This window comes from Crinia signifera, chromosome 1, assembly GCF_055691185.1.
Source record: "Crinia signifera chromosome 1, ASM5569118v1, whole genome shotgun sequence".
Taxonomy (NCBI): domain Eukaryota; kingdom Metazoa; phylum Chordata; class Amphibia; order Anura; family Myobatrachidae; genus Crinia; species Crinia signifera.
Window position 1 is genome coordinate 125,131,699 of NC_139217.1, and position 22,460 is coordinate 125,154,158.

A 22,460-nucleotide genomic window follows, 5' to 3' on the forward strand; every position below is an offset into this window, starting at 1 on the left:
ATGTCAGATTTGAAAAAAAGGCCTCTGTCAGGAAGGCAAAAACATGCTGCGTCGGGAAGGGGTTAACAATGAGTGTTACATAAGGGACAACCTTCCCTAGGACCAATAACAAACAAGACGCCAAAGTGAGGCTTGGAATACAAACCGGAAGCGTACTCTGACGTTGTGCCGTCAGGGTGAGCTCCGGTATATAAGCACACACGATGGGACCCGGTTTTGTGATATCCGCTGGGCGCATGCTCTGACTCTGTTGTATCAGAGCGAGGCCCGGAACGCACGCTGGGTGCATAATTATTATCATCTTATTTCACGCCCACCTCACGGACCCATGTGATCGGACCTTCTGCCCTATTGATTGGACGATTCGCCTGTAACCTTGGCGATGCATGATACACACACAAATATAATGGGCGTATCTTAACCCTTCTCTCATTGATTGGCTGATTGCCAACTATCTCTCTCCTCCTGCCTAAGTAACATTTATAAAAATCTGTACTTTAGAATATTCGTTTTCCATTTATTTGGATGTGTCTAGTTTTCTGAACATTAGTAATTTGCCTTCTGTTGATTCACATTTTAACATGTGACTGTATAAATTGTTTGATTACTGAACACAGGTGCTATACATTGCTCACCCACTTATGGGTATATAAACCACACTGGGGACAGTGCTACTATCACCTTTGATAAAGCTGCACCCTTTGAAGCAGCGAAACGCATCAGAGGCCCTGTCTGGACCAGACCCACATCACAATCCTTAAAAGTTTATTGGGACCCTTCTCAGCTGCTGGCCTCTCGCCCTTGCACACTTGGTTGCTGTCTCCAAAAATTTCAAACCACAGGAGATACAAGTTGGCATCCATATCCGGCCACCAGCAACAGTCAGTTGGATTACAAATTTAACCAGTGTACCCTACTGCCGTACAAACTTTGAGGATGCTTGCTGCAATGCTATCCCAAGGGATTGGAATCCTCTAGCGGCGTTGGGTAACTATCAGCCCACCTTGGGCACCATCGGTACCACCATTCAAACCAACAGTGAGTTAAATTCCAGCATCAGCTGAGTCAGAACTCGCCCCCCCCCTTTTCCAATACCTTATCCCAGTGTGGTCCAGTTCCATCACCTGTAGTGCCTAGTGCACTTTCCGTATCTCAACGGGTTCAGTTTTTATTTTTTTATTTTTCTTGTATATGTATCAATTTTTAAATTGTTATTAAATTTATTATTCTTTTCATCAAACAAAGTGCCACTTCCCTCTTTGTTCTTGCTACTGCCCCTCACACTATGTCAGACCGTAATGCCCCTCACACTATACACCACACACCGTAATGCTACTAACACTATATGCCACACACTTTAATGGACCTTACACTATATACTGCACACCGTAATGCCCCTTACACTATATACTGCACACCGTAATGCTCCTTACACTATACACTGCACAGCGTAATGCCCCTTACACTATACACTGCACACCGTAATGCTCCTTACACTATACACTGCACAGCGTAATGCCCCTTACACTATACACCACACCGTAATGTCCCTTATACTATACACAACACACTGTAATGCTCATTACACTATATACTGCACACCATAATGCCCCTTACACTATATGTCACACAGTAATGTCCCTTACACTATACACCACACACCGTAATGCCCATTACACTACACTACATGCCTCACACTGAAATGCTCATTACACTATTTGCCTCACACCATGATGCCCCTTACATTATGGGGGATATACTAGTTCACTCGCAAAGGCACAATCACTCTCCTATGGACAAAACCATGTGCACTGCAGCTCCTCACACTATACTATGGGGGAAATTTACCAATATGAAAAACCTAGTTTTTCGTATTGGTATTTCCCCTACGGCTGCATACGACTGTTTGAGTCGTATGCAAAGTCGTGTTCCGGAGGGGAAATTACAAAGCAGTCAGATACGACTGCTGTGTAACCCTCCGATGGTGTAACAATTCGTATTAGCGGCACATATATACGGCCGCTAATACGAATTAGTGGAGGCAGTCTGCACGGATCAGTCAGATCCGTGCAGGCTGCAGTGTGTAAAAAAAATAGAAAAATAAATAAATAAAAAAAAAAACGGCGTGGGGTCCCCCCCACAGCCGAAACCAGCACCAGGCTGAAGGAGCCGGGGCCGGTAATTAAAAATCAGGGAACCCGACAAATAGGGGTTCCCCGATTTTTAACAACCAGCCCCAGGCTCCAGGTCCGGGGCTGGTTCCCAAAATATGGGGGACAAACTGACTAGGGGTCCCCCGTATTTCAAGAACCAGTCCCAGGCACAACCAGCCAGCAGGGTAATGTCACAGCCGGGGGGAGACTTTTTATACAAGTCCCACCGGCCAAAACATTAACCCCCTGACCGGTCAGCCTGGCCAGGGGCCCTGGGGGAGTGGGGACCCCCCCCAATGAAGGGGTCCCCCCCCTCCAGGACTTACCTGACCAGGCTGAAGCCTGGTACTGTCCCTGATGCCCCTGGGCGGTGGGCATCGGGCTGATTATGGTGTAAAAAAAAGAATAATCTATTGTTTTTTACTGTGGCACTACAAGTGCCAGCAAGCCTCCCCAGCAAGCTGGGACTTGGAGAACCACAAGTCCCAGCCTGCTGGGCATTAAAGGACCCGCTGGCACTTGTAGTTCCACAGTTAAAAAAATAGTACACAAAACACACTGACACACTTTTAAAATAAAACTTTAATACATACAAAGCCCACACATACTAATACTTACCTATCTTCTTTCCGTAGGTATCCCTGGTCCTGTGTCGTCTTCTGGTCCTCCTGTGTCGTCTTCTGGTCCATGTCGACGTCGCTGTCCATGTCGGCGATGGCGTCCCCGTCCGGATCCGACGAAATCCATGGAAGAAGCTGTGGAAGGAAACCATACTCACCTGTCCCAGCGCGACGTAGTCCAGGTAAGTGTCTTGGCAAAAAAAAAAAAAACGACACCCTGAAACCAGACTGGACTGAGGGAGCCGCACGGTGTTTGTTTACATCGTGCGGCTCCGCCTCCCGAATGCCGCTATTGGCCGCCTTGCGGCCTGGCGGCCAATCAGGAGCCGCTAGGCCGCAAGGCGGCCAATAGCGGCATTCGGGAGGCGGAGCCGCACAATGTAAACAAACACCGTGCGGCTCCCTCAGTCCGGTCTGGTTTCGGGGTGTCGGTTTGTTTCTTTGCCAAGACACTTACCTGGACTACGTCGCGCTGGGACAGGTGAGTATGGTTTCCTTCCACAGCTTCCTCCATGGATTTCGTCGGATCCGGACGGGGACGCCATCGCCGACATGGACAGCGACGTCGACATGGACCAGAAGACGACACAGGAGGACCAGAAGACGACACAGGACCAGGGATACCTACGGAAAGAAGATAGGTAAGTATTAGTATGTGTGGGCTTTGTATGTATTAAAGTTTTATTTTAAAAGTGTGTCAGTGTGTTTTGTGTACTATTATTTTAACTGTGGAACTACAAGTGCCAGCGGGCCCTTTAATGCCTAGCTTTCTCCAAGTCCCAGCTTGCTGGGGAGGCTTGCTGGCACTTGTAGTGCCACAGTAAAAAACAATAGATTATTCTTTTTTTTACACCATAATCAGCCCGATGCCCACCGCCCAGGGGCATCGGGGACAGTACCAGGCTTCAGCCTGGTCAGGTAAGTCCTGGAGGGGGGGTCCCCACTCCCCCAGGGCCCCTGGCCAGGCTGACCGGTCAGGGGGTTAATGTTTTGGCCGGGGGGACTTGTATAAAAAGTCTCCCCCCGGCTGTGACATTACCCTGCTGGCTGGTTGTGCCTGGGACTGGTTCTTGAAATACGGGGGACCCCTAGTCATTTTGTCCCCCGTATTTTGGGAACCAGCCCCGGACCTGGAGCCTGGGGCTGGCTGTTAAAAATCGGGGAACCCCTATTTGTCGGGTTCCCTGATTTTTAATTACCGGCCCCGGCTCCTTCAGCCTGGTGCTGGTTACGGCTGTGGGGGGGACCCCACGCCGATTTTTTTTTTTATTTATTTAATTTTTCTATTTTTTTACACTAAAGCCTGCACGCATCTGACTGATCCGTGCAGGCTTAAAGCAAATACGACAGGAAAATGGTGTTCTATTTTTCTGTCGTATTTGCGTGGGTGTTTCACACCACTTAGCAGCCGTATTATCAGTACGGCTGCTTAGTACATCAGGAATCACCATTCTTTTGAATGGTGATTTCTGTCGTATCCTATCGATGGTGTAGGACATTCGTATTTGTAAATACAAATACGAATGTTCCATCTTTAGGACTACGAATTGTTGTATTTTTGGGATTGTAAATCCCGAAAATACAAATTCGTAAAAAAAAGGTGTATTTCTCCCTACGAATACACCTTTTTTCTACGAATCCATTTTGGTAAATGTCCCCCTATGTGTCCATGCCCCGTGCCCCCCCCCGCAAGGATACAGCACATACGCCACATACCTTTTGGGCAGGCAGGTAAATAAACCTGTCCCTGCAGCAACTTTAGCATGCAGCTGAGCAGCACAAGAGGATGGGCAGAATCACTCATCCTCACCAGCCGCCCACATGCCCCCTAAAGCAGCAGTGGCGAAATGACTGCTGTGCTGGCGGGCTTTGTGTTCCATTGCTCCCTCCCTCCCTCAGAGTTAGCGGCCATGGAGGAAGCGAGCGGCGCTGGCGGATTGTAAGACAAATAATCAGGGGGAGGAGTCAGGGATGCGAGCGCTTCCTCCGCGTCCCTGACTAATATCAGCTTTTTGGGCAGCAATGCCGCTTTTGATCTAAGCACCCCCCCCCCCCCCGCAGACCCCGTGGCGCTGTCTCCTCCAAGGCACTGCTGGGGCTGCGGCATTATAGCTACACCACTGCAGAGATCACAAGTGTTGCCATAAACCTTTATCAGATCCGGCAGCCTTGGCTGTAATCGCAATATGATACATAATTTGCAAAAGGACTGCATACTGTATTGAATTCTGTTGCTTGGGAAGCTGCAGTGTAGTTCAAGGGAGATTTTCAGGGCCGGATTAACAATGCTATTGCTCCAGGCCCACTGTCCAAATAGGCCCATTTTGTAGAGGAGGACTGGGGCTATCCAACGAGCCTAGCCCTGCATCACTAGCCCCCGGGAACCGGAGATACTGCCGGGCAAATCTGGAACGTTTTCCCCATAGGATAACATGGGACCCGCTAATTCCGAACTCACACCTAGTTCCGACGGCTGTCAGTTCCCCCCCTGGCATTACAGAAGCTTGAAGTTGATCTCATTCGAACCCAAATCGCTAGTTCATATGGGTTAATTGGTTCCAGAAATATTGGGGGTAAAATTATTTCATTTTTACTGAAATGTAATTTCATGGCTTTTCATGTGCTTTGAGGTCAGATTTCTCTGGAACCAAATTGCCCAGTTTCATGGGACCAAAATCATTCGAAGCCCACTTAAAAGTTCCTCAATATGATACTGGTCTCATGTAAATGGGTCTGTTGGTTCCGAATATATAGCGGGTGAAATGATATAGCCGGCTAAAAGGGAGGGGGGGATTTTCTCTTTACCTTCACACCAGAAAATGCAGTTACTAGGATGGTGTAATGGTGGGAATGTCCCTGCATGATCCTGGGACCATATTCCTGGGTAAGTCTCTGCACTTTCTGGTGTGAAAGGGGTATTATTTCAAATAGCCGGGACCTGCAATGCTATGAATACAGCCAGGCAGCCCTCCTCTCTCTGCCCTTCTGTCACTTCTGCCTGAACATGGAATGCAATTTTTGCGTAATTCCATGTTACGTAGGCTTTCAGGCAGATATGTGCAATTTTTGCGAGTATGCAGGATTACCAGCGATCCGGCGGAGGTCGAACTCCTACTGGATAGAATGTTACAAAAATCCATCCAGAGGGGATACCCTGAAAAAGATTTCATCTCAGCCAAAAAATAAGGCCTTGGCACAAAAAAGAGATTCACTTTTGGCATTTAATCCATCTAAAAAAATTACCACACCAGTTATACCATGGGTCAATGAATTTAATTCTACCAGCATAAGTACCAACAAAAAAATCAAAACATGGTGGCCGATTATTACCTCGGACCCAGACCTTAAAGTTTTTAAACAGACAAGACTCATGCCTAGCTATAGGCGAAGTGCCAACTTAAAAGATCGACTAATCAAGATAGATGTAACAGCTTTTCTAAACAACCACGTAATTAGAGACAGAGGAAAAATGGTTGCTACCGTTGTCTGGGCTGCACAACTTGCAGCTTTTTTAACACCATGTGTAGCAGTCCATCATCCCTTTTCAGGACAAGTTTCCATTAAATGGCCACTCACTTTTACCACCAAGTTTGTAGTCTATTTACTTTCATGCCCTTGTGGCTTACACTATGTGGGCAAAACTGACTACGCTTTCAAGGTCAGGATGGCCCAACATAGATGTGCCATAAGGGCAGCATTGGCATCAGGCAAAAGTGAACAACCGGTAGCAAGCCATTTTGCCATGAAAAAGCACAATATGGCCACCTTACGCTATAAAAATTATAGACCATGTCCCCCAGTCAATACATGGAGGTGACTGGTCCAAAAAACTGCTCCGGTTGGAAACACAGTTGGTATTTAAATTGGACATGTTACAACCCAAAGGCCTTAATGAAAATCTAGGCTTGTCCAATTTCCTGTGATTCCATGATACGTAGGCTTCCTGGCAGTTATGTGCAATCATGACCTAAAGTCATGTAGACACAGTAAACCTGTTGGCAGGCTCTTTACAAAACTGGGTACCCAATTGTCATGGATCTATTGGCATGCTCATATGCATGGCACTAGATCACCAGCATAATAGCTTAACCTATAGAACCCATATCTTTATGGATCTAAGTGATTAGCATTATCTAATTTAGCAGGGAGCCAACCTAATCCTTGTGTTGTCCAGGAGTGTTTTTTGTATGCTTTTTGAATAATTTTGATACTTATCAGTTCTGGTGGGTTCACCTAGACAAATTTATACGAGTGGACCCACATGGTTATAATAATATGTAGCACTGTTTTAGGACGATTGGCTTAAATGTCAGGTTATACATTGACAGTAAGAAACACCCCTTTGTATGTTATATTTGTCATGTATGTGTCACAAACCCCAGTAAACACCCCTATCTGAGACTACGTTCGTTACCTTCCCGATGGTCTGCGCTGCGGTTAAGGTCCTTGGTCGGTACTAGTGCTTGGCGCGATGTCCCCTGTGGGCCACGGGTGACTGGCGATGTCCCTTGTCGCCGACATGTTGACATGCCGGCTCCGGACAGAGTGGACGTCGCCATGACACCTCTGCTCACCTGACCAGGTTGACCAATCCAGCTGACCAGCAGCCTGACCCCTAACCCACGCACACCTGCACAGTGAGCAGGTGTGTCTGTCTTTCCCCAGCGTTGATTGGTGCTGCGCCTGGCAGCCAATCACAATCCGGCAAGGGGGATATAACTCAGGCCCTGTGCCTTCATTCCTCGCCTTGAACAATTGCTTTATCTGCTCCAGAGTTCTCCTATGTTCAGAGTAAGTTCCCAAGGCTCCAGGATATCCAGGCTCACCTGTGTCCTTATCTCCAGTGTTTCTCCAGCTGCTATTACTTACCTGGTTCTTTCCATCTCCAGAAGAATCCTGCGATACCATCCCTGCAGTCGAGTATCAGGTGCCCCGCTGAGCACCTCTCTGATAGCAATCACCATCAAAGACTTATACCATCCTGTCGACAAGTCCCCGTCAACACCTGGGTTGACTACTGGCTATTGTGCTCCATAGTGACTAGCCCACCATTGTCCTATCCAGCCAATACACCTGTCTACCTTCCCGTCGACATCCCAAGTCGTCACTCCCGCAGTTCCCAGACTGCCCCCCAGTCACCCTGGTCTCCCAAGGCCATTCCAGGGTTCAGCCTCCCGAGTCCCAGCCTGCGTCCAGAGGACCAAGGCAGGGGGCCGCGACCTGCCTGTCAGACGCAGCTAAGCCTAAAGTTCCTTGCGGGACTCCCTGGTGAACACCGCTGGCAGGTTAGACTCCGCGCCCCTGTTCCTGGTCTCCGTCAACACTCTGGTTCGCTGTGCTCCAGTCCCCTTGTGTATGTCAATCATCAAACCCCCTGTATTCCGCTACACAGCACCCTCCACTGGTCCACCACGGTCACAGCCGGGAACACAACAAACCCCTGAGCTGACAGTTTGTTCAAGGCCGATGGACTCGGCTCAAGACCCCAGTGTGGGACCAGCGGCTATCCAGAATATCACCGCCAGGATGGAGAATCAGGAAGCCACCCAGCAGCAGGTGATAAAGTTCCTCCAGGATGTATCCCACCGTTTGGATACTTTACAGCAATCCCTGTCGACACCTGTGTCAACTGTGCAGAGGAATATTTTACCCCCGGCTTCTGCATCCACTGACATCTTACATCTCAAGCAAGGCTCCCGATCCATGGGACAATACGTGATCCAGTTCCAAACTCTGGCTTCCGAATTACAGTGGAACAATGAAGCCCTGACAGCCGCGTTCTGGCTCAGCGTCTCAGACCGCATTAAAGATGAATTAGCAACCCATGACCTTCCAGATTGTCTGGAGGATCTTATCTCCCTGTGTGTCAAGATTGACTTACGCCTCCGAGAGAGAGGTTTAGAGAAACAAAAGAAGTTAATTCCCAAGATTACCCCCAGAGTACGCCCTGAGTCTCCTGCTCGTGAAGAACCAATGCAAATCGGTAGATCACGTCTGACTCCCAAGGAACGCACCCGTCGGCAGCACAATCGACTGTGTATCTATTGTGCTGTTCCTAGTCACTTCATCAATGAATGTCCCGAGCGGTCGGGAAACTCCAAGGCCTAACCTGTAACGAAGGAGTTAGGTTAGGTCATGTAGCAGTCTCCTTCCAGTACCAATTTTGTCCTCCCAGTGTCCCTGACGACCCCGGAAGGGTCTGTCACAAGTTCGGCCCTGATCGATTCTGGATCAGCGGAGAATTTCATTTCTCAAGGTCTTGTTTCCAGATTGCATATTCCAGTGACTCCCATAAATCCCCATCTTTCGGTCACAGCAGTGGATGGCAGCAAGATTCCTGGCAGCGAGGTCCATTCCCGTACCAGACCCGTTCACCTGAGAGTGGGTATATTACATCAGGAACTGATTGAACTCCTTGTCATTCACAAGGCGTCATATGACATTGTGCTGGGAATCCCCTGGTTTAAACAGCATAATCCCAGTATTAACTGGGCAGTCCTGCAATTGGAGCAATGGAGTCCCCATTGTCACCAGCACTGCATTAGACCTGTCCTACCCATGCGCTCTGTCAAGACTACTTCTTTGCCTGGGTTACCGGAGGTCTATAAAGACTTTACTGATGTCTTCTGTGAACAGTCTGCAGACACGCTGCCACCCCATCGTAAATGGGATTGTCCAATTGATCTACTCCCTGGAAAGACTCCCCCTAAAGGTCGAACATATCCATTATCGTTTCCTGAGACCCAAGCTATGTCAGCCTATATCCAAGAAAATGTACAAAAGGGATTCATCCGACCTTCTAAATCTCCAGCTGGCGCAGGTTTCTTTTTTGTGAAAAAAAAAGATGGAGGCCTACGACCGTATATAGACTACAGAGGCTTGAATAATATCACAGTTAAAAACAGTTATCCACTCCCGTTAATCACTGAGTTATTCGATCGAGTGAAAGGTTCCAAGGTCTTTACCAAATTAGACCTGCGTGGTGCGTACAACCTGATAAGAATCCGAGAGGGTGATGAGTGGAAAACTGCATTCAATACAAAAGATGGTCACTATGAGTATTTAGTAATGCCATTTGGCCTCTGCAATGCCCCAGCTGTGTTTCAACAGTTTGTGAATGAGATCTTCAGAGATATGTTGTACGTCTGTCTCGTGGTTTACCTAGATGACATCTTGATCTTTTCCAAGGATCTACCTTCTCACCGTTCTCAAGTTAAGGAGGTCTTATCCCGTCACAGGCAGAATAGACTCTATGGCAAAATTTCCAAGGTACATTCGAGGTACCCTCAGTTCCCTTTCTGGGGTACATTATTTCTGGCTCCGAGTTAGCCATGGATCCCGAAAAGTTGGAAGCCGAAACCGGGTGGTCGCAACCCACTACACTGAAAGCGGTCCAGCGCTTCATAGGCTTTGCCAACTATTATCGAAAATTCATCAGAGGTTTTTCTACACTGATTGCTCCGATTACTGCTCTCACCCGAAAGGGAGCTAATCCATCCGTATGGTCTACAGAGGCTACATCAGCTTTTCAGCTTCTGAAACAATCTTTTATCACTGCCCCAATCTTATTGCAACCCGACATGGATCTACCTTTCTTCCTGGAAGTGGATGCCTCCAACATCGGAGTAGGTGCAGTTTTGTCACAGACATCCAGTGCTGGGAAACAACATCCCTGTGGATTCTTCTCCCGCAAATTTTTACCTGCAGAAAGAAATTATTCCATAGGTGACCAAGAGTTACTTGCCATTAAATTAGCCCTCGAGGAATGGAGGTATCTCTTGGAAGGAGCTAAATTCCCAGTGACTATCTTTACCGATCATAAAAATCTGTTGTATCTTCAGTCAGCTCAGTGTATGAATCCTCGGCAAGCTCGATGGTCTTTGTTTTTTTCTAGGTTCTCTTTCAAGATCCTGTATCGTCCTGGCACATAAAACGTGAAGGCTGACGCCTTGTCCCGCTCCATGGAAGAGGATCAGTCGACACAAGAGAATCATCCCATTATTGACCCCATCGCGTTTGCTCCTACCCAGGTGTCCCCGGTGTCATCTCCCCAAAGTAGCCATGTGCCTCCTCCTGGCAAGACTTTTGTGTCCCCTGTGCTCCGCCCAAAATTACTGTCATGGGCCCACAAGTCATTATTCTCTGGACATCCCGGTGTCTCAAACACTCTCGAGATTCTTCCGCGGTCTTACTGGTGGCCCCCAATCAGAAAAGACATCAAGGAATTTGTGGCATCCTGTCCAGTATGTGTTACGATGCCCACTGTGGCACAAGGAGCAGTTGTTGGCGGATGTAGACAGGTGGTCAGGCGTCAGCCTGTAGCCGGGACCGCCGGTTAGGAGGGCCACAGCGGATGCTACACTAACTCTGTTGAGTCCCTGAGGAAGATGGTAAACCCCTGCAGAGCTAGGCTTCACCTGTGGCCGCCGCGTCCAAAGGAGCGAGTTAGGCCCGCTCCTACCCCGATGCAGCCAGGTCTTAGGAATCATCAAGGGGAAGACGATCGCCAAAGGGTACCCAAGAGGACCACTAACTACCGGGCCTAGCTGAGAGTTGACCCCTGACTGCCGGCACCTGGCCAAACCGGGATGCAACCAAGTCGCAGACACAAGAGGACAAAAAGAGGAGTCCCCAGCAGGCTACGCCACAGGGACGGCGACTCCCCAAAACAAGGATAGCAATAGAGGACACTCCCTGCCTGAAAGATGCTAATAAAGACAAAAGAGAAAGAACCAGAGAACAAGAAGGATACAATAAAGATGATAAAAGAATGAACCCACGGAAGGGCACGGCCATGGCGGGCCACAGGAGATGGATGGAAAGAGAATAATGAACCCACGGAGGGGCACGGCCACGACGGGCCACTAGAGATGGATGTAAAGAGAAAAGAATGAAACCACGGAGGGGCACGGCCACGGCGGGCCACTGGAGATAGAAAGAAAGACCGAGGCTCCACTGGAGCACTTACGTGACCCACGAGAAGATGGAGACAGTAGCCAAACATAGGCATAATACAAGTAATGTTAAGACATTTAGCGGAAACATGCGTATGAGATGCTTTCATTGAGACCACGGGGAGAGACCACATCTAATTTATGGATCCACATCGCCTCCCGTTGTAAAAGTTGCAATGCCCTATTACCACCCCGGATAGAGGGGGGAATGGTGTCAATAATGCGGTAACGTAAAGAATTGAGAGGGTGAGAGAATTCAGCAAAATGTCGGGCTACCGGCTGTTCGCTGGTGCCCGCTAGAATGGCTTTGCGGATAGCTGCACGATGTGCGGCCATCCTCTCCTTGAATTTACACTCGGTTTTACCGATGTAAGTTAACCCACAAGGACAGAGAATCTGATAAACCACATGGCTGGTGTCACAGTTAACGTGGTGGCGAATGGAGATGGATCTACCAGTGTGGGGGTGCTTGAAGGTTTTGCCTGCCAACATGAATTGGCATGTAACACACCCACAGCGGGTGCAGCCTAGAGGTTTGCTGGTCAGAAAAGAACTGGTATGTGGTTTGGACTGATGCAATTTAGAAATGTCAGTTTTGACAAGCAAGTCCTTTTTATATTTCATTTATTTTATAACAGACCAGAGGTCCTTGCCAATATTACTTTCATGGGTCGTTATATAGATGACGTTTTCATTATTTGGTCATCCACCAAAGAAGCGTTCGCCGCCGTCATTGATGTACATAACCAATCCCCATGTCCCATTAAATTTACTTATTCTGCTAGTCAGAGTCACATGCATTTTCTGGATGTATCTGTCTCACTTTTGAATGGCACCATTAACACCACCTTATATCAAAAACCGACTGATCGGAATCAACCCCTGCTATCCTCCAGCTGTCACCCGCATAGTCTCAAACGCGGGTTGCCATATTCCCAAATGATTCGCATATTGCGTATCAATAGCGATCATTCCACGGCACTCACACAGATAGATGCTCTGATGCGCAAATTTTGCAATAGACACTATTCTGATAGCTTGTTACAGCAGGCAAAAATCAAGGCTCTAACATTGGATCGCACTTCTCTCCTGAGTAAAAAGAACAAACCTCCCTCAGAGCCCAAACTCCCATGGGTCAATAAATTCTGCCTGATTTCCCCTTCCATCAATGCCATCACTAAAAAACACTGGCCCATTGTGTCAACTGACACCACGCTACCTTTTGCTAATACCTCTCTCATGCCGTGTTACTCTAGGGGTAAGAACCTTAAGGACTTGCTTGTCAAAACTGACATTTCTAAATTGCATCAGTCCAAACCACGTACCAGTTTTTTTCTGACCAGCAAACCTCTAGGCTGCACCCGTTGTGGGTGTGTTACATGCCAATTCATGTTGGCAGGCAAAACCTTCAAGCACCCCCACACTGGTAGATCCATCTCCATTCGCCACCACGTTAACTGTGACACCAGCCATGTGGTTTATCAGATTCTCTGTCCTTGTGGGTTAACTTACATCGGTAAAACCGAGTGTAAATTCAAGGAGAGGATGGCCGCGCATCGTGCAGCTATCCGCAAAGCCATTCTAGCGGGCACCAGCGAACAGCCAGTAGCCCGACATTTTGCTTAATTTTCTCACCCTCTCAATTCTTTACGTTACCGCATTATTGACACCATTCCCCCCTCTATCCGGGGTGGTAATAGGGCATTGCAACTTTTACAACGGGAGGCGATGTGGATCCATAAATTAGATGTGGTCTCTCCCCGTGGTCTCAATGAAAGCATCTCATACGCATTTTTCCGCTAAATGTCTTAACATTACTTGTATTATGATCACGGAACATGGGATTCATTGTTTATCGTATACTGCATATTGTATATTTTTGCTTGTTCTCGCATTTACGTATTTACTTGTTGGTAATCATAACATCTGTCTTTTTACTCCAGATTGCTTTTCCGTTGTCATGGTGATGGTTCATTTGTCATTTTATTGCGTCTGCTACGCGATGACGTCACTGCACGGCGATGGGGCCGGGGGATTGTCCCGCCCTCTCTGCCGCAGCTTCACTTTGCACGGGTGATTGTTAGTAGTATTTAAGGTATGTACACTCTGTCTTTTTTATATGTATGTTTTGAAAAAAGTTGCTTAAATACAACTGAAACGTTGTCAAATCAGTCCGTTGTCGTCTGACTTTATTTGATTATTGCTCCGGAGTGCCGCACCTTCACCTGTTCTATTTCGTCTTCTCGTGAGGGCACCGGACCCTGTTCTTTACTGGTTATTTGGAGTGCCGGACCTTGGACAGTTATATATATATATATATATGGTACTTGTGTAGTTTTATGGCGCCAGCTTACGGCGCCAGCGTAGCGTACTGTCATAATCAGCGTAGTGTTCCTGCGCCCAACGTAGTTAGTGTAGTCAGTCAGCAGTATCGTAGCCCAACGGCTGCCTTACTTGTGTATTTTCACGGCGGCAGCATAAGCTACGTAATCAGCGTAGATTGGTGCCATGAAACTACACAAGTAACTACCGTACTGTTGCCGGGAACTGCATCTGTGTCCCCGGCGTCCCTGGCAAGCCTAGTCAGCGCCTCTCTGACACCTCCGGCACGAGCATGATCCCCTCTTTGGCGGAGAGGAGATCATGCTAGCGCCGACGGAGAGGCGCTCCATCTGTTTGAGACGCGGGACCGTCTCAGACGCTCCAGCAATGAGACGCTCCTGCATCTGAGTTGCTATTGCGGCATTTGCCAGTGTTCCATGTGTCATACTATCAAATGCCTCCATTTCAAACCCCCACTATCCACGGCATCCCGAAGCATGGTGAGCGCAGCGAGCCCCGCGAGGGGACGTGTTATGCATCCTCCTGACCTTTTTTATACCCCCACTATCCACGTCGGCGTGGAGTTGATCTTATATAGTGTGACGAGCGCAGAGAGCCACCGAGCCAGAAGCGTGGCGAGCGCACGCAGATTACATGTAATCCATGTCCCCTCATGGGGCTTGCTGCGCTCACCACACTATATAAAATCAACTCCACGCTGACGTGGATAGTGGGGGTATGAAAAGGTCGGGAGGACGCGCAATGCGTCCCCTCGTGGGGCTCGCTGCGTTTGCCATGCTTCGGGATGCTGTGGATAGTGGGGGTGTTTCAGGAACACATTCACACTTGCCATATCATACATTTCAGCAATAGCCACTCAAACGCAGGAGTGTATCAATGCTGGAGCGTCTGAGACGCTCCTGCATCTCAAACAGATGGAGCGCCTCTCCGCCAGCGCCAGCATGATCACCTCTCCGCCAAAGAGAAGGGAGGTGTCAGAGAGGCGCTGACTAGGGTTGCCAGGGACCCCGGGGCCAGAGAGGAAGTTCCCGGCAACAGTACGGTAGTTACTTGTGTAGTTTCATGGCGCCAAGCTACTCTGATAATGTAGCTTACACTGCCGCCATGAAAATACACAAGTAAGGCAGAAGTTAAGCTACGCTGATAACGTAGCTTAGGCTGCCGCTGGGCTACGCTATTAGCATAGCTTCAAACGTAGTGTAAGCTGGCGCCGTGAAACTACACAAGTATGATATATATGTGTGTGTGTGTGTATGTATGTGTGTGTGTGTGTATATATATATATATATATATATATATATATATATATATATTCCGTCCCAAGGACCGGCACTCACAGGGTAAACCAGACAAATTGTTTCTTTACCTTTCTCCGATGGCTTCCTTATTCAAGCTGGGCAGGTGTCCCCTTGCATATACAAAGTCCACAATCAAGCGGCACTCAGAGACTGTTCAAAGTGTGTACAAAGATTTTGACACTTTCAACAGTCTCCGAGTGCCACTTGATTGTGGACTTTGTATATATATATATATATATATATATATATATATATATATATATATACACACATTGGTCTAAGTGGGCCAGTGAGCTGCTACTTACGCTGCTTCTATCCTAAACCGCTATGCACGGTGCACCATGGTGGGGTGCACCCGGGTCCCTTCCCTTCTGCCGCCGGGTGCTCAGGTGGGGTGCTACTCGGTCCCTTCCCGGCCGCCTCGGGGCACTCAGGTGGGGTGCTTCCCAGTCCCTTCCCGGCCGCCGCAGGGCCTTTGTGGTGTGGCCCTTTCCTGCCATTGCTGGGCTCAATGGAAGCTCAGTATGTTCACACTACCATCTCCTCCACAAAGTCCTCCGCCACCCTGAATCCCCCCTCCCACCCTGTTTTCTCCGCCACCTTCATCCCTCCTCCCACCCTGCTTCCTCCGCCACCTTTGTCCCTCCTCTCACCCTGTTTCCTCTGCCACCTTCGTCCCTTCTCCTCCCCAGCATCTATTCTGCAGCCTGAGGGGCTGGGGACATAGCCAGCAGCTCAGAGAGCCGCTAGCCATGCCCCCACAGCAGCAAAAATGGGGCGTGACCTCGCTGAAATAGGTCACGCCAGCATACGCTAGGCCTCACCCAAAAAAACAGGTGCACCTTCGGCGCGCAATACAGTAGGTCCCTATTTTTAATGCAACCAATGTTGGGAGGTATGCATATGGATTTTGGGGAGACCTCCCCATTAGGGCTGCTTCAAGATATTTCCTGGGCTGGTTTTAATCCCCAATCTGCCCCTGATGCTAAAGTATATTAATGAACCACTCTAAGACATCCTGACATAATTTTAACTAGATCAGAGCTTATTCATAGGTTTCATTATTTTCACCTAAAAAGTAAAACTTTAGGTCTCTTGCCAGAACAGAAGATGTTGACTCAGATCAAAATGCTTTTGCACGTTTCTTATTCAGGTCAAGTCATAACTTTCCACACTAGCCGATTTTGAATATCTCAATTTCAATTTTTTTCACTCCACCCTAAGATTCATTGCTGGGGATTCAAGCAGCACGCATCGTTTGTATACGGTATTTGATCAGATATAAGGTCACAGAGCCTGAGTTTATTAAAGCAGACTCCTATTCCCAGAAGATTGACATCTGTGGTACGATTGTTTTGACTGGGTATAAGGTCAAAAAGCCTAAGCTCATCCGAGCAGATCCCCTTTTCAGAGGAGTTACTTATCAATGGTTGAATACATCAGACCTATATTGGATTAGTATTTATATGTTGGTTGGATTTACTCCACGTTCAATAATAAGTTCATCGGTTTGTCCTTGCCCCTGAGGAAGTCATATCATTGACGAAATGCGTTGGGTTAACACCTTCACCGACTAACTCCTACTAACAAGTAGCCAAAGGACAATTGCTATCACTAACATCGGCTAAAAATCGGTCATGATAACGAATCCCATTGAGAAATTTTGATGTGTGCTTATTATTCTTAATTGCTTTTAAATGTATGTTTTATGATTTTATGGTTATGTCATATGAATTTTTTTTACTGTATTAAATACAATACAATTATTGAACAGTTTCTTAGCGCCCTCTGAAACTTTTTTCTTTTTTTCATATATATATATATTCACCATTTCTGTCCTGACGACGGGGGAGACCCCGAAACGTTGACACATTTCATGACTGAGCAATAAACCAGTCCTTTGTTTTCACCTATTTGGAGTCCCCGAGTGCCCTTTTTCCTGGATCTGTATAATCGGAGCTGCAAGGTTCCTAATTGCAGGCACCGGGGCAAGCTACTTTGAGAGGGAGGGTCGTCTTATATGCCGGGTGCACTTATATAGCAAACTCTATATTTTGAGTGGAAATGTTGGGGGTTCGTCTTATACGCCCAGTCATCTTATATTCCTGCAAATACGGTATATATAGGAACAGGTTTGGTCCGGCACATCCACATATCCAATATATTCACTGCGGGTGCCCGCATAGCACAAAGGGCATATGTAGGAAAAAAGAATGCAGCACTCCAGCGTAGATAACAAAGGTTTCTTATTGGTGAGACAAATATACAGCAACGTTTCAACACTTGCTTGTTGTCCTCAGGCTCAATCACAACATTAAAGTGACCAACCTTGAATAGCCCCCTATGTCCGTCTGCCAACGAGATCCGCTCACGCTGCAGCCGGCGTGTAACTAAGTGACGTCAATAAGATGTGGTCTGTTGCGGCCGTAATATATACAATAAGATCACCTTGGGGACGTGAGATGCGGCTCTCAGGCAATCAAGCGTGTGTCCCCAGTCTCCGCAGTAAATATGTGTGGACAAACCATTATGTGTTATTTTTTACAAATGAAACAAAACATTTTAAAAAACTATTAGAACTACAACATGATGGCTGCATCTCTAAGCATGCTATGCACATAAATATTCATACAGTTATCGTATATCGTGTATAATCTCCCTATTGCCTATTACAGATAGACTGTCTGGTAAAGCCACAATGGTATCAAGACCAATTGAAAGGCTCATAGCGGTAATCATATTTGCCTTCCAGCATAAGTTTCCATAGATGTCCACAGATTTCATGTCCACAAGCAGTGGACATGAAAGCAATTTCTAAGAAGCTGATGGATGCCACTGACGAAGTCCTGTGACGAAACGCGTAGGGGCGTGGCTTGTGTGACGCTACTCTGCTGCTAGAGACGCTGCTGGTGGTCCGAGCTGCCTGCCGGGTGTGTGTGCTGAGCGCAAAGTCGTAGCCAGCCGGGAGAGCCTGTGGAGATCTTGAGGGTCCCGTGAGTCCATCATTGCGAGCTGTCTTGCCAGTGGTTTATTGTGAAATCTTGTGGTAGCCAGCCCACACCAGAGGGAGACCTTGGTACGGGCACTACTTTCTGCAAAATTGCATTTATATTGTTTGCACACGTTTTTGATTAAAAACGATATTACACTATCGATGGAGATGTTGTAAGAGACCCCGTGGGAATCAGGATCACAGGAGGGGAGCTGCAGTCCAAGAATTATACAGGACTAGTGTGTGCTTTTAAGGACACTGATTTACAGACTGTCTTACTAAGGACTACAGGTGTCAGCACACCTATATTTTCTCTGTTGTATATATATATATATATATATATATATATATATATATTCCAGTAGAACAGCAGCACTCTGAGACTTGAAAAGTAGTGAAACAACCGTGAGGTTTAATGGGACTACAGTTTCAGGACCTGATGACGGGGTGAAAACCCTGAAAACTGTAGTCCCATTAAACCTCACGGTTGTTTCACTACTTTTCAAGTCTCAGAGTGCCACTGTTCTATTGGAATACATGTGCAAGGCTGTAAGGCTGCAGAAGGCACCCGAGCAAGAGACCCCAAAGGGGAGACTGAGTGCCGGTATTTTGGAGTACACACACACACACACATATATATATGTATATATATATATATATATATATATATATATATATATATATATATATATAGTCCCAGCGTGGGTGCTGCACTCCAAGGAAAAACTTCTATAAATCCGTATAAAACTGTTTTATACGGATTTATAGAAGTTTTTTCCTTGGAATGCAGCACCCACGCTGGGACTGTACATACATCATTTTGGTGCGAGCACCCAGACAGCAATTGATCTAGGAGGAAGTGCCTGGCTACCCTGGGACTATATATATATATACACACACACTCACACACACATACACTCGCACACGCACAGTATTTGATAGACACAGATGATACAGAATTGTTCCCACTTGGAATCATTACATCCATATTGTGTGATTTCAAATAATTCAGATAACTAAAACTGCTGCTATAGTGGATGTGATTGTAGTCTTACCTTTACATTTGGCCATGTTGGCCATGCTGACACCATGCTGTCATACAGCTGGAGGCTTTCCCTTGGAGATAACGAAAGATCTTGTGGTATGCCATAGTTCTTCATCTAATTTATATTGAATAAGAATAGTCAATGCATATCTAAGAGTCAAGACATCCTTCTCCCTTGTTTAACTATTGCAATGCACTCTTTGTTATTGTATGGCAGTGTGACTATTGGAATGAATAAATAAATTGACAAATAGCATGGAAGAATGAGCACTTTGTGAGTATCGTGTATAATAAAAGTGTGTGTTGATTCATCAGTGATATAGTAAAAATCTTAGCTATAGCATGAACAATTTGCACCATTGGAGTTCACCTAAAGTTTTTGGGATACAGATTGCTAAAATGTTATCTACATGTCACAGTTCCAATAAGGCCCAATAAAAAGCATTTTACAGTTCTTCAAAAGTTATTTATCATGGTTTATTTGCTTCTCTTCTTGATCCATTGAGGTGCAAGGCAGGGATCTAGCTGAGCATAATTAAACCCCTAGTTGAGTCCGAATATAGATCTACTTTAACGTTTTAAGACATTAGAATTGCTGCCTTTAGTGATAGTGGCTTTCATTCAGCTTGGGTTGTAGTTTTGTGAGGAGTCGCAAAACTACAACCCACTGAGGGGGGCTGCCCGACACAGGGCAAGGCCACCCTGCAATGCACTTTCACATTATCGGCTAACCACTGGGTGCCCATTTTTTGGGTCACAGTGGCTTTGTTTGATGTCATGCAGCCGCCACAGCCACCCCCCACCCCCCCCAAATGCATCACAGATCGCCATCCATATGGAGATCCATTTGCAAATCTTGGAACATCGAAGAGTCTTTGAGTAGGTGTGAGGCTTCCACTAATCTGCTACTAAAGCTGGAAGTGGTCAGTTCAGATGTCACAGACACACCTACCTTAACCCTTTAAGTGCCAGCATTGCTGTGATTCTCAAAATATCCGCTAAAAATGCCAGCATCACTCACAGCGACTGTGCTTTTAGTATAAATAAATAGTATAAATAAATACAAATACAGCCAAGTCAATTAATTTAAGTTTAGTTAAATATTGCACCAAAAAAAAGAACAGTCCCTGTGCGCGTCGCTGGGATTTTTAATGAATATTTTGAGGATCTCTCACAGCAATGTTGGAACTCATAGGGTTAAGAAAAAGGTTTGTTTGGCAATTTTCACACCTATTTTGACAAATTCCCTTAGCAATCAAATGGTTAAAACACCTGAGTATTCCTCCGTATATTTCAGACACACCCAGAAAACATCATGTTTCGCCCCAAGCATCGGCTTCATGTCAGTCAATCTACATTGCGATTGCTAACCATTTGCATTTTTCAGTTGCTACTTTCCCACACACACATGCAATGTGAACACTGTGCGCACAGTCATTAGATAATCACTCTATTTGCAAATTCTCTAATATCTTTTATAATTGAGGTAACTGCACATTTAATTCATTGTTTAATTCATTGTTATATGTAGTACTGTGGTTAGCAGTCGAAATATACCTGTCCACATTTTGGCAACATATTGTAATACAGTTAATCATTATCCATACTTACATGATTTACCGTTAAGGCAGCACATGGATGGAAATGTTCAAAGTCGATGTTAGAATCTTGCACAGAGCAAATATATGTTTCCAGGTCATTGTATCTCTTATCATGTAGCACTAAATACAATGGAAACATACATTTACCACAATTTGGTACATATAATATGCTTTAGTATTTTAAGTGCACATTAATCATGTTTCATTTCCCATTTAAAGCTGTCGCATGATAGAAATATGAACTAACGTGTAGCAATATCCGTATAGAATGGTTCTGTAAAGATGCTATTATTGTAGAGTACACTACGAAAAACAGCTTTATTGTGGGTTATAGGCAAGTTCAGACATCATAGGGAGCATAAATGGTCCAAAAGACCTTAATATTGACAGTGGGCAAAGGAAAAGCTATCAGACATCTCAGTCACGTCTCCACCTGAGTGGTTACATGCCTGCAGGATAAAGGCATGCGAAAGGTGTGTTGTTGGAATTGTATACTATGCAGAGTTGTGCCTACAGAGCGAATAGTCTATTTTAGATGGCTTTCTTGCACAGAGGATAGGGGAGGTGTAAGTACCACTGATAGTGATGACAGACATGAAACAATGCATACAAGTAAGAGCAATCACATGAATGCATAAAATTCTTTTAATGTGTGAATATCTGCATTGGGGGTCTGATTCAGCATCTGTCACAATTTTTCTAAAAAATAAAAATGGTGGCTGCACTCTTTAACATGCTGAGGACTGCGGAGTACTGGGCAAGGCCGAACAGCATGCTTAGTCCCCCCTGCGATGCGATTGCAAAGTATCGCAAAACTATGGTAACCCTCTACCTGAGCAGCCTAGCTGCGAAAGAAAAAGCATGTGCCGTCACACAGCCACTTCGAACCATCCCAAAAAATACCGCGTCTCCATCCCCTGTCATCACTCAAACTGCAGTTACATTTCCAGAATGCAAGCGCAGTTTGAGCCCTCGCTATGGCGTGCGCGCAATGCGCAGACTTGCAAGAATCAGGGAATAGCAATTTTAGTAGTTCTACAATCAATGATGAATTGCCCCCTTTGTTTGGTACAAAAAGCCTTACTGTATGTTTGATCATTTTATTTATTTATGACCAGTTTCTTATATAGCGCACACATATTCCGCAGCGCTTTACAGAGAATATTTGAGCATTCACATCAGTCCCTGCCCCAGCTTACAATCCATATTCCCTACAACATGTACATGCACACACAGACTTTCTAGGGTTCATTTTGTTGGGAGCCATTTAACCTACCAGTATATTTTTGGATTGTGGGAGGAAACCTGAGTACCCAGAGGAAACCCATGCAAACACGGGGAGAATATGCAATCTCTGCAAAGTTAGGGCCATAGGCCAGTATTCAATGCCTCTGATTCGCCATATATTTCTGGGGAATCAGGCAATTTGCTGGATTTACAGGGAATTTTCTCAC

General features: G+C 46.3%; 1 protein-coding gene across 1 annotated transcript in view; it reads right to left on the bottom strand.

The window, feature by feature from the left end:
- Positions 1-22,460, bottom strand: part of LOC146060116 (putative ATP-dependent RNA helicase DDX60) — a 370,150-nt gene that overhangs the window by 172,755 nt on the left and 174,935 nt on the right. The window contains exons 24-25 of the mRNA XM_083173025.1: positions 21,017-21,126; positions 19,416-19,520 (exon numbers count right to left, since the gene is read on the bottom strand). Coding sequence (XP_083029151.1) covers positions 19,416-19,520; positions 21,017-21,126 — 215 coding nt within the window. The remainder of the gene's footprint in view (positions 1-19,415; positions 19,521-21,016; positions 21,127-22,460) is intronic.